Consider the following 16809-nt stretch of genomic DNA (forward strand, 5'->3'; position numbering starts at 1 on the left):
TGTGCCAGGGGAGGTTCAGGCTGGCAATGAGGAGCCATTTCTGCTCGGAAAGAGCAGTCAGGCACTGGGACGGGTTGCCCAGGGAGGTGGTGGAGTCACCGTCCCTGGGGGTGTTCCAGGACAGGTTGGACGTGGTGCTTGGGGACACGCTTCAGTGGCTGACATTAGCGGCAGGCGGTGGTTGAACCAGATGATTTTGGAAGGCTTCTCCATCCCTACCGCCCCCCTGCCTCCCCACACCACCAATATTTAGGGGGTTCCCCTCTTATATCCCCCAACCCCTCCCGCTCCCTCCCCGCCGACCCGGAAGCGTTCCCGGGCGGGCGCCTCCATGCGCCGGCTGCCGGCAGGCGGCGAGGCCCGGCCCGCAGCGCCCAGCCCCGCTCGCAGCCCCTGGGTGCCGCCGTACTGGGGCAGCAATGCTGCAGGCGGCCCCGGCCGGGCACCTCACGGCGCTCAGCAGGCCGCTGACGGCCGGTAGGTAGCGGCGGCTGGCTCCTGCCCGCCGGCCGTGTGCGCGGAGGGGGGTTAGGGAGCGCTCCGGGGGGGCTGCGTGAGGGAGGCGGGCAGCCAAGGGGGCTGGCGGGGGGGGGAACGGCCGGGTGCTGGCCCCGGGGCAGTGCCTGAGCAGCGAGTGCCGGCTGCTGAGGGGCAGCGGCCTGCGGACAGGCAGGGTTTGTCGTCCTGGAGGCGCTGGGTGCGGGTCTGCTGCCCCAGCAGGGCGGGACGGGATTTAAGTGCGGCTCAAAGTGTGCTCCCCGACCCCAAAGGCACTCTGAGTGTGGTAAGGGCTCAGGGAGGAACCACCCGAGGCACCTGCGTTCAGCTTCCTCTAATCTTCAACATCATCTGTTCTTTTCAGAGCAAACTAGGTTATCTGCTGATCCTATATCCTATAGCATCGTGCAACATTACACTATAAACGAAAATTCATACATATACTATATAAAATAAAATACCTACGTTCACTTCTTAATGTTAAAACCAAAGCAACTTCACCTTCTGTGGCTTACTTTTCTGTTTTTTGCTTGTAGCATCGGTGCTCTGTCAAGTGGAACCTGTGGGAAGATGGTTTGAGGCGTTTATCAAGAGGAGAAACATAAATGTTTCTGCCTCTTTCCAGGAGCTAGAAGATGAGAAGGAACTTTCTGAAGAGTCAGGGGATGAAGAATTGCAGCTTGAAGAATTTCCTATGTTAAAAACCCTTGATCCAAAGGACTGGAAGGTATTCTGTTGATACAGACAGCGTTAATTGTATTTTCAATGGAAATCTGGCCAAGTTACCAGCCATTCCCAGCTGATGATGAACTCCTTTCTCATCCTATCCAAACCACTGTGTGTCCATTAGCACTATACCTATTTTTGTGTTTTCCACACATAATTACTTGATACGGGCAAACTCAAGAGCACATCAGGAGCACTCAGAAGGATCTTAACCTGTATTCTGGAGTTACGTTAGTGCCTTGCTATTAAGACAGTAATTCAGTTTTCCATTAGTTGAGCTTTTTAGGATTTGATGCTTAAATCCAACATGGACTGAGGTACTGGAATTTACTGTAACAGCTTTTAAAATAATTGGTCCTATGGGTTTTTTCTAATGTTTATTGAGAGGTAATAGAATTCTGCCTCTTGCTTTTAAGAAATGGGGACAAAAAGTGTTGTTCTACATGTGTTGTGGCATTTTAGGTAATGTACATCAGTGTTTATTAGGGCTTTTTTCTTTTTTTCCTCAGAATCAAGACCATTATGCAGTTCTTGGGTTGGGAAATATACGATACAGGGCTACTCAAAAACAAATCAAAGCAGCTCGTAAGTACCTTTCCCTAATAACACTACCTTTCTTTTAGATGTATAGGACTGATTTCCACATTTAAATGCAAACATATCTCAAACAAGCTTTTTACTATTTTTACAGGCCTAAAAATGCCAGCTTTTTGACTTGTGTTGTTTACCAGCCTTTAAACTCAAATCACAGTTCTGAAATCCACTGGCCTAGAGCTAGTGAACTCAAAAATTTCACTAAGTTCATATCTCAGCTTTCTCATCGTGAGGTTTTTGTTAAAACAAACAAAAAGACCCACAGGCCATAACTGTGTTTTTCTGCATTTTATGGTACTTGCATACCAAGAAACATCATGTCAGGCTTCACAACTTTCATTTATATGAAGCAATGTGACCTAGAGTTGACTTTGCAAGAAGATTTAAGTTGAAGATTCATAAATAGGCTTTATAAAATAAGCTAATGGTTTTGTGAGCTGATAATTGAGAACAGTTACATAAAGAAACTGCACTTGTATGAGTAGAATCACTGTTACTAGATAAACCACAGATAAAGATTAAGTTACTTGCAAATGGTTAGAAGAATGGTTCCTTTGGAGTCGCTTGCCTGAGTTAGGACACTGGACCAGCCTGTCACCCTCTAGCAGTCATGGCAAATTACTGTGTGTGGTTACTGAGCAAAAAATAAAAATGTTTTTTGCTTATAGCTTGGTTGTATTACCTTGTGTTTGGAGCTGGCTAAGATGGCACACTAAGCAAATTACTGAGTTGCACAGGAAATTGTGTTGTCTCTGGTATGTGATCATATGCTGGAGTACTTAGCAGTGCCACTGCGGATCCTGCGTTAATAACCCAGAGAGCAGCAGCTATTCTGTCTATTAGTGGCCTCCCTAATCTTGTTGAGCAAGATCTGGGGCATCTATGTCTCTTTCTGTCTTTCTTTCTCTCTGCAATTTAAGAGTGCTGAGTCAACTCTGATAGCAGCTTCAGTAGATACTCACTAGGTGTTAGTTGTCTCTTAGGATTTACGGCTTACGTAGAGAGAGAATTTGACCACAAAGTCTTGTGTGCATGCTTAGTTGTATCCATGGGTATGTGCAGTAGTCTTTACAGGCCGTAGTTTACTTGCAAAATTTCATCTTGGACTGTATTCAGAAGGAAATGAGTACAGTTTGTATTTTATCTGGACGACTTTGATTAGAAATCACTAAATTTATGTTTTTTTCTTTATTTTCTAGCTTGATTGCATATGGAATTGTGCAGTCTTGCACAGTTACAGTCCTGAAAACACATTGTGCTTTTTGAAGCTAACTGTGCGTCTGTAGTCACTGAAGTACTTTGCTATGCATAATGTTAGACTAAGTCCTGGAAAATCAGTGCTGCTTCAGCTGATAAAAGTGAAAGTTTCTGAGTTGAGATTGTGTGGTGTCCTAGCAAAGACAAAATAGTTTTAATTCTGGCAAGAGTGTTAAATCAAAGAAAGTTCACTTACTCATATCTATTTTCTTACTGATGGTTTAAAAAATAAAAAAGTACCTAAGCAGAGGGCTGACAACTGGAATTACCATATTATTTTTAGCAAACTACACAGTGTTAGTGATGAAGTTTTTCTAAATGTTATGCTTCTGTTTGATAGATAAATCTATGGTTTTGAAACATCATCCAGACAAGCGAAAAGCTGCAGGGGAGCAAATTGGAGAAGGTGATAATGATTATTTTACGTGCATAACTAAAGGTAAGTAATTGACTTCTTTTATTATATGCTGTCTCAATCTGCTTGATAACCTGAAACGTATTTGTAGTGCTTTATTAGGTTTGCCATTGTCACTACTTTTAAAGAACTGTGCAAAGCCAAAGAAGTTCTCTTCCATTTTTGCAAACTGCTTCAATAAACAGAGATCCCATAAATGTTCCACTCTCTTTGGGTGCAAGCAGTATGGCATCGCAGTTCATTGCCATTTGTCTGCCATACCACTTGGTGATAAAGCAAAATACTTTATGTTCACGAAATGCAAACTCTTGTAGCAGTGAATGCAAGGATGAACCACTAGAGGTTGCCACATACATGCAATAAACTGATATGCTGTAAAATAATTCCTTTAAGACACCAACAGCAATTGGAAAATCTGAATACTAATGCACTTGCTCTGCCAGTAGAGCATCTGTTGATTTGATCCAGGATATCAGTTTTCTCAGCTGCTCACTTTTGCCCACAGATGGCCTAGTGAACTCGATTAAATAACATATCGTTCTTGATTCTAGTGACCTAGAACACTGCTGCTGCGTAATTGCAGACACTTGAGGGGGGTATTCTAGGTGTAACCATGCTTATACATCTAAAAACAGGTATTTTTAAGCAGATTTTTTGAATCAATAAGGTCTGTGGAGGTAGGAGGAAAAATCTCGAAATTTGTGTTCTAAACTTTCTGAGTGACTTCTTTTGGTGCTAGTTAAAATGTTAGAAAATCTTATGTTAGACAAGCCAATGATGTTTTCAGCCTTCCTTAGAGTTGTACTAAAACTTTTCAAAAGCAAGCGCAGCAGTTGATTGAAGTCATACTTTTTTGAGATCATATCCACAGAGACCAAAGGAACTTTGATTTCTATTTCAATATGAAACAGCAAAAAAAAAAATCCTAACATGTTAAAATTAGTGGGGAAACCTGTTTCCCACCTGTTCTAATTATTTACCAACCTTTATTAGAAAGCTAGCTTCAAAAGGAAATTAAGATCTTCCTGCAACTTAGAATTGCAGGGAAATAAAGTTCTGCTGCTGCCTAGTTAGCTCAATGAAGACTTTTTTCCGCAGTTTCAGTCCTGTTGGAAACTGGCAGATGTTTATAATAGCACTTGTAGCTGAATTCAGGAGTGTGCTGTGTGATCTACATGCAAGGAGGAAAATATGTTGCGCAATAACAGCTTACAGTCTTAAGTGTAAGAACAAACAAAAAGGAAAGCATGAAGTGGCATGGAAGATGAGTAATGCTTCCAAGCAGTGCCTTGGAGGAAGGAAATGCAAAGGGGAATCTGGAGCAGGAGAGAGTGTTAACAGAATGGAGAGAAGAAACTTGGAAAGGCGGGAGTGGATAGGTGGGATTCAGAGCTGGATATGGCAAAGGAAGGAGTGGGAGATGCAGTGCTGGAGGAACAGAGTGTGTGGGAGTGGAATTGGAGATCAGTATAGAAGTGGTGTCTCTGAAAGTGGAGGAGGAGCCTACAGATACGCACAGAATTTCTTGTGTTAGGGAAATGGTAGGAGTACTATTGAAGCTCCTAGCTTGCAACGTAGAGGATAGCTGGGGTCATGTAGAATATTGGCAGAGGGAATTGAAGGAAGTCCCTTACCCAGAGGGGAAGAGAAGATTGGCACGCAGCAGCTTATTATTGTTTTTTTACTTTTGTTTCTTTCTCTACTAATGTGCAGTGAGATCAGTTTACAGAACCACAAAGCTCCAAGGTCTCCACCTTACCACCTTCTAGGTGCGACCTTCACAGTGCAGTTCTCTGTCCAGGGAGGCAGTCCATAAATGACTGCAACAAGAATTTGATTTCTTTGAATTCTTATTCTTACTGAAAAATAGTAAGTAATGTAGATCTGACAAAGTCAGTAATTTCACGCTTCCTTGAGGGGAAAAAAAAAAAGTTTACTGAAGCTACAGAGTGTGATTTCCAGGTTATAAGATTTCGGTAATATGATGTTCACCATCTACAGGACTGTACAAGGAGAAGTAGGACAGTGTGTGTGCTCTGGCTGAGAGCTATGTGGTGTTTTATGCTCTTTCAAAGTCTCAGTACAACTTCTTCATGAGCTGCAAAAATTATTATGAATGGACCCTGTTCATGCCAGTCCTGCCTTCATATTAACTCAGGGACTGTTTTTACTCCATGCCTGTCCTAGTAGACTGTTCTGTCAATTTATCTGCAAGGATTTGGTGCAAGATAAAAGCCTGAAGGTGTCAGGCCCCAGCTACCAGTGACTGAACTGAGTTCACTGCTATAGTTTTATTTTAAATATAATATGATTTGTTACATTCTAATAGCAAAATGTGTTGTTTTTCATAGACGTTTTCTTCCTAATTTGTTGAACAGGAATTGCCAGCAATGCTAGTTGAGATTTGATCAAAAGAATAAAATACAAAGCTGTACAGAAGTGATAAATCAAACGCAGATCTGAGAGCACCTCTTCAAACATTCAGAGCCTTTTCTGTTAACATTCCCACTTTGCAGGGAAGACTCATTTTAATCTCATGTTTGATGTCTGGTAACTTTTTACAGCTTATGAAATACTGTCTGACCCTGTGAAACGACGAGCATTTAACAGCATAGATCCTACTTTTGATAACTCTGTTCCTTCCAAAAGTGAAGCAAAAGAAAACTTCTTTGAAGTCTTTTCACCAGTTTTTGATAGAAATGCAAGGTAAGCCATGTCAGACTGCCTTTGCCATGCTGGAGAATCAGCATTTACAAGCCAGTTTTGTGTGTAACATGTGGGACTTTTAAGGGCTGTTGGGAAATGCATTAATTGATGGAAGTTTAATGCAATTAAAATAGAACATTCTCAATTTATTTTTAAAATAATCTGAACTGTCACACTGGAGGCAGTGAGTTTGACCCATGAGATTTAAAAAATCTCTGCTCCATAGTACATATTGTGCTTTTTATACAACACGTGGTTTCATCTTAAAATTATTTACTATACCCAGCGTGTGTATGTTACTGACTAAAAATTCCTTTTCTAGGATTTTCTTATGAGGGTGAGACATTAACAGATGACAGTAGTTATGTTCACAATTAGGTGGGGCATCCACAACTTCTCTGCCCAGAGACTTAACCATCCCTGGCAGTGTTCAAGGCCAAGCTGGATGGGGCTTTAGGCATCCTGGGCTGGTGGGAGGTGTCCCTGCCCATGGTAGTAGGGTTGGAACTGGGTGGTTCTTAAGGTCCCTTCCAACCTGAGCCATTCTGTGGTTAAAATACAAGGTATATGTAACTGTCAGTATTTGGTGGTTCTCTCTTGTATGGTGTGTGACTTTTTTGTACATGATTCATGCTTGTCAATTAACTTGGTATTAAGGCTGTCACATATAAGTCTACATTCAGCTTATTTCACTTTTTACCTATATGAAAAAGTGTTTTATTGCGTGTCGCACTTTCCAACACATTCTGAACAATCCATTGCATATTTTAAGTAGATTTTTTAAAATCTCGTAGTATGTATTCCAGAGATTCAGACCTGGTTCTGTGGTTGTCAGGTGGGTTGTTCCCACCTCTGCTTGGAAAGGGATGTCATGTCATGAAGTATGAAATTCTAGAGCCTCTGGAATAATTCCCTCTTTGTAGGAAAGAAATGGAATGGAGGCAAAGCATGCGTTGTTCTCTCATTCTCTGTTAGAATATGGGGGAAACTTAATATAGCCTACCACAGAGCACATTTTGTTCACTTTTTATAAGTGCCACTACCAACAGAGTGTGCGTGGAGAAATGAGGCCCTGTTAACAGTGTTTACAGATATCTTGTGTTATGTATGCACAAGATACTTTTATGCACACCAAACTTGGGTAGGAGGATTTTGCTTTTCTAGAGGAGCTCTTCCAGAAAGACACAAATGGGAGGATATTTAGAGCAAATGATCCCTTTTCTTCCTCTTTCCTGGTGCCCTTTTGTTTTGTTGGGAGGGAAACTGATTTAGTATTTGGATTCTGTACTTAACACCTGCTGTTTTATGAAGTAAGATTTCATATATATTATTTCTTGAATATACCGATTTATTTTTCAGGTGGTCGAATAAGAAAAACGTTCCTAAACTTGGGGACATGAACTCTTCGTTTGAAGAGGTAGATGCATTCTATTCATTTTGGTAAGTTAGATGATGACCTCAGTCACTATTCACAGTGTGCAAGGTGTGCGGTGTGAAGGGTTTGCAGACCCTTTACTAGGTAGATTGTTGGCTGTGGTCTGTTCTGACTGCGTAATGTCACGGAATTGCCTCACGGCTGTTAAGTCCCTTCCACAAGCTGTGCTGGATTTCTTCTAGGAAATACATCCACACTGTAAATTCACAGTTAAGGCTAGAGTTTTGGGCAGTGCTTGGCCAGAATAGCTGGGAACTGAGAACTGAGCTGCCCCACAGGCTAGGAGTGGAGTTCATTTCACTTAAATTGTGTTTTCAGGGGAGGTGTCTACTATATTTAAGCTCCCCTAGTTAAGGGAGGTCTAGTCCAATAAACTCCGGAGTTTAGAATGGAGTTTGTCTCCATTATTTCTCGCATCCACTAAATATGGCTGTGTATATAAAGATTAAATGAATTTCTAAACTCTGCAGGCTGCATTGTATTGCCACTGCCTATAAGGGGAGATTAGACAACTAGACTGTAAAGCTGGTGGTCCTACAGAGATGTGAATTATTAGTTTCAGTGATATTAACACAGTAGAATCATTGTAGGTGCAGGTATATGTAAATTGTAGTATAAATTGTAAATAACGGTGTAATTGCCTAGAAAAATATTTAAGGTAGATTATTTGTAATAGTTTTGCTGTTTTATTTTTTCATTAATTCTTGTTATTTTTATATTTAATTTAGGTATAATTTTGATTCATGGAGAGAATTTTCCTATTTAGATGAAGAAGAAAAAGAAAAAGCTGAATGGTATGTAAATAAAAAGAAATTTGATGTGAGACTGAAAGACTAGTGTCAAGTTGCTAAATCTTGCTATATCAGACTGTAAGGCAGAGGAAGAAGGCAGGTGGCTAACCAAGAGATGGAATTCCACTCTCCAATTTGTTGTTAGTTACAGACTTGTACTGGACTGTGGGCTTCTGGCCTTTTTTCCCCCCTCTTAACTGTGTAATTGAAGTAGTTCAAGAGGCATTTCTAAGGTGCTTTGAAATTGTAAAAACAATATATGTTATAAAGCGTCTCCTGTGTGTTCACTTAAGTTCAGGCTTGTAATTCCAGCAAGCCACAGATGCAGGTTGAACCTAGACCCAGAACAGAGCAGATGAGTAAACAACTATCATTTCCTTCTCCGACTCTGTATTAAGCTATGCTGAGACAAGTGATGCTATCTGGAATATAGAAGGAGTAGTTCTGATGGCTTGATAATAAAAATTGCATATTTCTTGATGTAGTGATAATAGCTGAATTACTTGGACCACACTGCTGTTGGAAAATACATTCTATTTTTTTTCTGTGTAAACACAGAACATTTAAATTAAAATAAAGCACTGTATCATTTACTCTAACCTGTCTTTCACAGGATGCAGCCTTTCACTCACTCATCCTGGTATCACCATAGCTTGCATTATATAAACCTCTTCCAAGCTCTAATAGAGACCAATTTTGCAGTGAGGTTGAGTGGTTAGCTGCTTTGCGTCTAAGAATTGTGCCATCTTTAGGCTCTAGCTAGGCATATGTTTCTCTTACGCCTTTTTCTGCTCTTAAGTATTTGAGCCTCTCTGGACCCAGTATTCTCTTCTCTTATGAAAGTTCTGTGAAGGCACTGTAATCAATTCCTTATGAGTTGTATTTTTGATAAATTAGAGATTAATTTCTAGGCTTCTAATTGGAAGGCTCTAGAATTATTTGCATACCCCTTTTGTGCTTGCTCCTGTCCTCCTTAAACATGTTTAGACAAATAGTACAAAGCATGCTGTACTTAGGAAAGCTATTTGTCCGCTTCCTGCTCTTCTGTTCAGATGGCCATAGTTCTTGTCATCCCTTCTTGCCAAAGGTTATGGTGTTCTGTTCTGACCCTTCAGTCTGTTACTGAGTCCCCTCCTCTGCTATGGGAATTGTTTCCTTTGTTTTGAAGCACACTGTTCTGCAGTTGGTTGTGTGGATGAGGATACAGATGCCACTAAAACTTTGCCTTTTTATTGACAGCACTAACAAGTATTTCCAGATTTCGTTATCTAAGTTTGATCTATTTAACATGAGCTGTATTGTGGCTTGATTTTACCAGAGTCACCGTACTTCATGGAAAGTGTTAATTCCATGCACATTCACTTGATGTGACCTATTTGCTGTGAAATCGTGATAATTGGCATTAATTATACTGATGCCCTTTAATTAAACTATATACCAGCATTTCAGTTGTTTTGCTTGAGCTTAACATTACATCAGCAAATGGATTGCATTTTGGAAACAGAGTCCATGATGTGGGCCTGTAATGACAGATGAGATGCTTGTTTTGTCAGGTGTTTTGAAGATTTGTTTGATTGTTTAAATGCTTAGCATTTTGGACATAAGCTTGGGGCTTGGAACTTCACTTTTTGAAGTTTATTTTTGAAGTATTCAGGGAAGACATCTGTATGGGGAAACTCTTTTTAAGTGTTTGTTGCTGAATTCCTAAGTTACTGATGCTGTAGGGTATTAATGCTGAACTAACTACGCTCTCCCTTTTTAGTCGAGATGAAAGGAGATGGATTGAAAAGCAGAACAGGGCTGCCAGAGCACTGAGGAAAAAAGAGGAAATGAACAGAATTAGGACACTTGTCGGTGAGCATACAAACTGTTCTTGTAAAAAGATTTGTTAACTAACAGGGGAAGGCACTTGTTTTTCTTTTGTACGTGATGTGTCCTTTCCTGTGCCAGACAACGCATACAGCTGTGATCCCAGGATAAAGAAATTTAAGGAGGAAGAAAAGGCAAAGAAAGAAGCAGAGAAAAAAGCAAAGGTAGAAGCAAAACGAAAAGAACAAGAGGCAAAAGAAAAGGTAAGTTAACTACTTGGTTTATTTGGGCTGGAAATTTCTGGTTCACTCACACCTGATCCACTGCCTCAGCTTCTAGATGTGTCTGAAAACTACTGTTAGAAGTTATGTTGGGGTTTACAGATGTGTTGTCTTTGATCCGTGTGTAACAGGCAGTGCAAGGCTAACAGCCTTTTAAGAACTGTGAAAATAAAGAGCACAGATCTGAGTCAAAAACTTTGAAAACTGAGTTTTTTGTTGCATAAACTTTCTGTGGTTGAAAGGCCGTCATTAGCTCCTGTGGCCTACTTCCCTCCTTCATAAAATGGATGCAGCTGCTTGTTGTGTGGGTATGGTCTCTGAATGTTTGATTGGTCTGAGACATTTTGAGGTACTATTACATACCTGATTAATATCAAACAGTTTGGAAAATATGTTTCTGGAAACAGTATGAGTAGTGAAAGGTCTGGGAACTGTAGGGTGCTAAAAAGTATCTTCAAAGACAACACCAGAGCACTGTATGGTATCAAGGTAACAGTGGTGCAAGAGAAATGCTGGACAACTGCATTTTTCTAAGCTTGTTCCCCGCCAAGGGGTAGGCACAGGAGATTTCATAATCTTTTATAATCTTCACTGTAGAGGAGGCCAGGATTTACAGACTAGGTCCTCATAGTGAATATCTGAAGTGATGCCAACTGGCATGAGTCACCCCTTCCCTCAAAGTTCTTGTGAAAATGAACATTGGTGTATTGCTATACTTCAAAAACTGGAAACAGCATATCTTAATATTGAATGACTCAATGACTTTATAACAATGTGTCTTTGGACTTTTTGTGTGTTTTTTTTTCTTTTGACTGCAGCAAAGACAAGCAGAATTAGAAGCAGCACGGTTAGCAAAAGAAAAAGAGGAAGAAGAAGTTAGGCAACAAGCATTAGTAGCAAAAAAGGAAAAAGAGATACAGAAAAAGGCAATCAAGAAAGAAAGGCAAAAACTGAGAACAACGTGCAAGGTATTTAAATGTTACTATAGTGAAATACAGGTTACATCAGTGAAATTGTTATGCTTCCTTAGATCAGACCTTATCTCATGCTTATTTTTATGGTCAGAGATGGGTATGGAAAGTGGGTTTGCTAAATGCTAAAACAAGCTGACCAAATAGGCCCCAGCACAGCAGTGGCTAAAGAATGCTGTCTGTTAAGCTTTTGTCTGAAGGACAGTAAAGTTCAGGAACTTTGTAGAACATGTATTTCTGCTTCCAGAACTGGAATTACTTTTCTGATAATGAGGCAGATTGTGTTAAAATGATGGAGGAGGTGGAAAAGCTTTGTGATCGTCTTGAGCTAGCAAGGTAAGTTTTCTTGCTCCTGATTCCTTCGCGTTTTGATACCCATCTTTCTACTAGCTCTGCATTGTAACTTAATAATTTATTTTTAGTCTGCAATGCTTGAATGAAGCACTTACATCCACAACAAGGGAAGGAGGAAAGGCGGCTGTAGTAAAACAGGTAATTATGCTGAGTGTCAAATCAAATTAACAATAATTTGTTTGTGACATTTTATATGACTGAATCCAAGTAAGATAGAACATAGCTGCTGTGGACTCTGAGTTTTAGGGTCTCTGGGCAGATTTGGTTTCCACTACATTACACATAGTGCGGTTAATGGCTGGTGAAATAACCAGTGCCAGCTGAGAGAAGTTTATGCATTTTTAATTAGTAAAAGACTCAAATCCCACTGTTTGTATGGTACACAGAAACAGAGGAATTTAGTTTTGCCCAAAAATGGGTACCATCTTACCCTGTTCTGTTACAAACGCAAAAAAAAAAAAAAAACCTGCCTCTACTCTGCCTGACCTGGGGCTGGATCCACAAAAGGACCTACATGCTGCAGGCTATAGGTGCTGGAAGGGCCAGTGGATTGGATGCCAAAGTAGAGGAAAAGCAAGACATTTGTGACCAAGATTCACGAAACTCCATAAGGATGTGCCTAAATATGCCAGCAGGGAAAAGCCTTTTGGACTAAAAAGGCTGAATATGTCTTGCATAGAGAGTGAGATGCTTTCTTTCATCCACTTTGGAGTCAGATGTGTGAGTGTTATTTCCTGATGGAGAAGATGATCTGTACCCATCCCAGGGGCAGGTTTACTCATCAGGCAACTGAAGGCTTAAGATTCAAATGCTTCTGTTCCACAAGTGACTGAATCCAATCTCCCAGTTTCCAGCAGAGTGTTCCAAACACAGGACGTTTATCTCTCTGTTCAAGCTGTTCTACTTTTGCATTAATAAAAACTCTCTTTTGAGATGATTTCCCTTTTGCCAGGAAGATTTTATTGTAAGATAGGGAGAAACCTACTTTGGGCATCCATCCTTCCAGCAGGTTGTAAGAGCATAGCTTTCTGCTGTCACCAAGACTGGATTTGGCATACTCAGAAGTAGATACGTGAATGTCACACTACAATCTCAAGAAGCGATTACAGTTCACAACGACTTATGGTAGATAACTTCTGCTGAATTGCTTGCTAACAAACTACACGTAGCCATCTAAGCCTGAGTAAGCACTTAACTGCAACAACCCAAATTTTAGCTATTAATGCTAGTTTAGCTAAGCTATTGAAGAGAATTTCTGCCCTAACCAGGTTTAGGTAGCAATTATGCTGGAAGGTTTCAGAATTACGGTACTCAACAGGGATGTTGGGCTGCCCCCAGTCACCAGTTTAAGCTCTTAATCCTTTTGTGGATCTGCCCCTTGGTGTCAGATGTTGGCCTGGACATTCCAGTAATATGCAGAAGTCTTGCCTTAATCCTGGGAGCATTTGTATAATTTCCTAGTGAATTTATGACAGATTATCCACTACAGTGGAAATCTGGGATGGCCAAATCTACACAGAGGATGGAGGGAGATGATACTGGAGCAGATGAGCTCCATTTCCTTACATATAACATGAAGAACAGAAACTAAGCAAAATTCAAGGCTCAAAGCAATTGCAGAGAGTGGGGTTTTTGTCATCACGTGGTTCTTTTTCCCTAAATAAAAATGCTCATTTACAACCCTTCAGATAGAAGAAATAAATGAACAAATAAGGCGAGAGAAAGAAGAGGCAGAGGCTCGTATGCGCCAGGCGACAAAGAGTTCAGAGAAGTCAACCACTGGTGGTGGAGGGGGGAGCAAAAACTGGCCAGAAGATGATCTACAGTTGTTAATTAAAGCTGTGAACCTCTTCCCAGCAGGGACTAATTCAAGGTACTTGTTGGTGTTGGTGTTAAAAGCCCTATTAGCAATTTTTAATTAAATAACAAGTGTAATACAGCTTATTTTCAGACCACCTTAAGTATGATGTCAGTATAAGGACTCCTTACATTTCCTTCTTTTCCTTGACTGGACAGCAGTCAAGAGTCCTCATCAAGAACCTGGGCCTAGATACCTGATCCTCTAGGCTGATCAGGTGCAGAGCTTCCCCTCTGTTTTGCAAGAACACACTAAGAATAATTCAGGGGCTAGGTGTGACCCCGTTCTCTCCTGCTGAATCCCCTTTATCTGGTGTTTAGGCACTTTTGAGGGGCAGTGGAAAAACAGGGCTAGTAACAGCTCAGCCTGTTGAAACTTGCTCAGGGGTTGGTATAAATGTGTTCAGCTGTGTACAGTAGCCTGGTTCTATTTGGATGAAGATCAGCTTTACATAATGTGCTGTTTTTTCCTCTTTCTATCCTTGCTTCAGGTGGGAAGTTATTGCCAATTACATGAACTTGCACTCTACTACTGGAATAAAACGAACAGCAAAAGATGTCATCAATAAAGCAAAGAGCCTCCAGAAGCTTGGTATCTTTCTTAGCTTATTTTTGTGTTAAGACAGTCTGCATGCTTCTCTACAGCTCAATTTTCTTTGAGCAGCATTGTTTCTGTTGTGAGAAAATGCCCTATATATCCCAAAAAGAAACGTACTGGTGGAAAATTGGGAGGAGCATTTCTGTGACTCAGTATTTCCAGCCCCATAGCTATCGCATAAGTCCCTACCTCATGAGTGAATCTCAGAAATTCTTTTAACTTCATGCACATGCAGAATTCTAGGCCCTGTTCATTACCTAGGCTCCTTTATACCTGGAGCGGGTGGAACTGTTCTCTGAAGGCATCTGGAATAAAGAGAATTGATGAGTCTATAGAGACGCTTTAAAAAGACAAAGGAGATTCAGCACCAGTCAGACAGCTAAATTAACGTGGCTTACCTCCTCGCACAGTAAACGTAGGCTAGAGAGCTGGGATACTGAGAAAAGACTCTGGAGGCTGTTCTCAAGGAAAATCAAAACACACCGCTATAGAAAAAAGTTTTGAAGTTGTTTCTCCATACGAAACCACATACCTGTATGAGGAGGATCCAGACTCTCCCCTGCATTCCTGCCTGCCTGACACACTGGTAGCCTGAGTAACGCAGATCTGTGCCACAGCCCTTCTGTGGGAGTAATCCCTCCTGATCTCACTGAAGCAGCAGATTCAGGCTTAAGTTTGTGTGGAGGATGTAGTCACTTGAGCAGTATAAAGCAACTTAGGAGTTGGAAAACCAGGCACTTTGAGCAAAATACATTGGACCCTGAGAGATTTTTATCTACCAACCTCTTTACCATTTTTTTTATTGTGTTTATTAACTTAAAATCTGCCAATGTTTTTATTACTACATCTGGCTTTAATTTTGTTGCAGTAACTATTCCGTTCAATGTCTGTTCTTAATAGACCCTCATCAAAAAGATGATATCAACAAGAAAGCGTTTGACAAATTTAAAAAGGAACACGGTGTGGTGCCTCAGATGGACAGTGCTGCGCCCTCGGAACGATTTGAAGGTAAAAGTGAAAAGGAAGCTCTTGCACTTGTCTCTGCTGTGCACCTTAGTAAGAAAGTAATCTAGAACTCTAAGCCTTGCCTACAAACTACTAGCAAGTAAACAGGTGATGCAAGCTCCGTTACTGGATTTATTTGATGGTTTCTGGTACATTTAGTGCAAACCACGGCAGTCAGTGACAATTTGGAGTGCTTCCTGGGGAGCCAACAGGTTTAAGTCAGATGCTGAGATCATTTGTTCCTCAGAAGGTGCTATGTTTTTAGGCAAGGGCAGGCCTGAGGGGCTGCACTTGAGATATAGGATCATCCTACAGCTAAGTGTTGGTCTCCTGTTAAACCCCAGACACCCCCCATCAAACTTTCCAGAGCCTTGCAGCAGGCTGGTTCCTTACTGAAATACTACAGGAAGAACAACATCACTGGTTTCACAGGACAGCAATGATTATCTAACACCTGGCTGACAACAAGTTGTTACCTTCCTGTCTTCCCTGCTGTATTTAAATATCCCAGGTGCCACTTTGGCCAGTCTGTTTCAGTGTTGTTGGTTTTTTTTCTAGGCTTTAGTAATGGATATCCCTTAAATCAAATCAGTGGTATCACAGAGCTGCAAGGACTTAAAATCAATTATAATTTCACAGTATTTTCTTACGCTTACCTCAAGGAGTCATTACTAAACGTATTTTTACTGTCACTTTTGATTTTGAAAACAGGATCATCTTTAGATTCATCCCCTTGGACTACAGAAGAACAAAAGCTTTTAGAACAAGCACTGAAGACTTATCCAGTAAATACTGCTGAAAGATGGGAGAAAATAGCAGCAGCTGTCCCAGGCCGCTCAAAAAAGGACTGCATGAAGCGATATAAGGTAAGGCTTTTTTACCTCCTTCTAGGATTGTAATTAGCTCAGGTTTTGTTCGAGTCCATTGCTTTTACTTTTGCCATCCCTCCCCCAAGACAGTATTCTGACAAGCACAAATTAATAGAAGATGGCACTTTATGGAGAATTTTGTTGTTGTTAACCCAGAAAAGCAGTAGGGATTAGGTTTTCTTCAGTGTAAGTACTAAAACTGGAAGCTGGGAGGAAGTCTGTCCCTTGAAATTTGTCTTAAAATTTGACAGCACCTTCTTGGAGATGGTGTGAAGTCCTATCCCTGGCCCCCTTTATGTTCCCTTTTGTACTACTGTGGAAGTAGATGAGCACTGATCTTCGACACCATGTTGGTATTTGTTTCTAGGAGAATTTTTTTTTTATGATATTAAGCTGTCTGGATTCCTCACAGTGTTGAGAGCTAGTACACTAGTTCATCAGGCTGATGACAAATGCTCAAAACCATGGCATTCCTAAGGTATGCATTTTAAATAATTTTTTTTTTTCCCTCCATCTCTAGGAACTCGTTGAAATGGTCAAGGCAAAGAAAGCTGCTCAAGAACAAGTGATGAATGCTACTAAAGTCAAGAAATGACTTTTACTGACAATCTTTGTTTTATAATAAAAATGCAAATACTATACA

The 16809-nt window shown here is 40.7% G+C and overlaps 1 protein-coding gene across 1 annotated transcript; it reads left to right on the forward strand.

Moving 5' to 3' along the window:
* The first annotated feature begins 321 nt into the window (after window positions 1-321).
* DNAJC2 (DnaJ heat shock protein family (Hsp40) member C2) lies at window positions 322-16805 on the forward strand. The gene is made up of 17 exons (XM_084506964.1): window positions 322-477; window positions 1035-1225; window positions 1734-1809; window positions 3416-3514; window positions 6055-6196; window positions 7556-7636; window positions 8360-8425; window positions 10185-10276; window positions 10373-10494; window positions 11331-11480; window positions 11731-11819; window positions 11906-11975; window positions 13526-13710; window positions 14186-14286; window positions 15193-15300; window positions 16009-16163; window positions 16687-16805. The coding sequence occupies exons 1-17, from the start codon at window positions 420-422 to the stop codon at window positions 16759-16761; spliced, it is 1860 nt and encodes a 619-aa protein (XP_084363090.1). The 5' UTR covers window positions 322-419; the 3' UTR covers window positions 16762-16805.
* Window positions 16806-16809: the final 4 nt, after the last annotated feature.

The sequence above is a fragment of the Aythya ferina genome (genome assembly GCF_964211825.1).
Source record: "Aythya ferina genome assembly, chromosome: 1".
Lineage (NCBI taxonomy): Eukaryota > Metazoa > Chordata > Aves > Anseriformes > Anatidae > Aythya > Aythya ferina.

Excerpts from the sequence above, each read along its gene's own strand:
- DNAJC2 (XM_084506964.1), top strand. The coding sequence starts at position 420 with ATGCTGCAGGCGGCCCCGGCCGGGCACCTCACGGCGCTCAGCAGGCCG. Across the intron at positions 10,277-10,372 it reads CAGAATTAGGACACTTGTCG|ACAACGCATACAGCTGTGAT; the intron begins GTGAGCATACAA and ends TTCCTGTGCCAG. Across the intron at positions 11,481-11,730 it reads AACTGAGAACAACGTGCAAG|AACTGGAATTACTTTTCTGA; the intron begins GTATTTAAATGT and ends TTCTGCTTCCAG.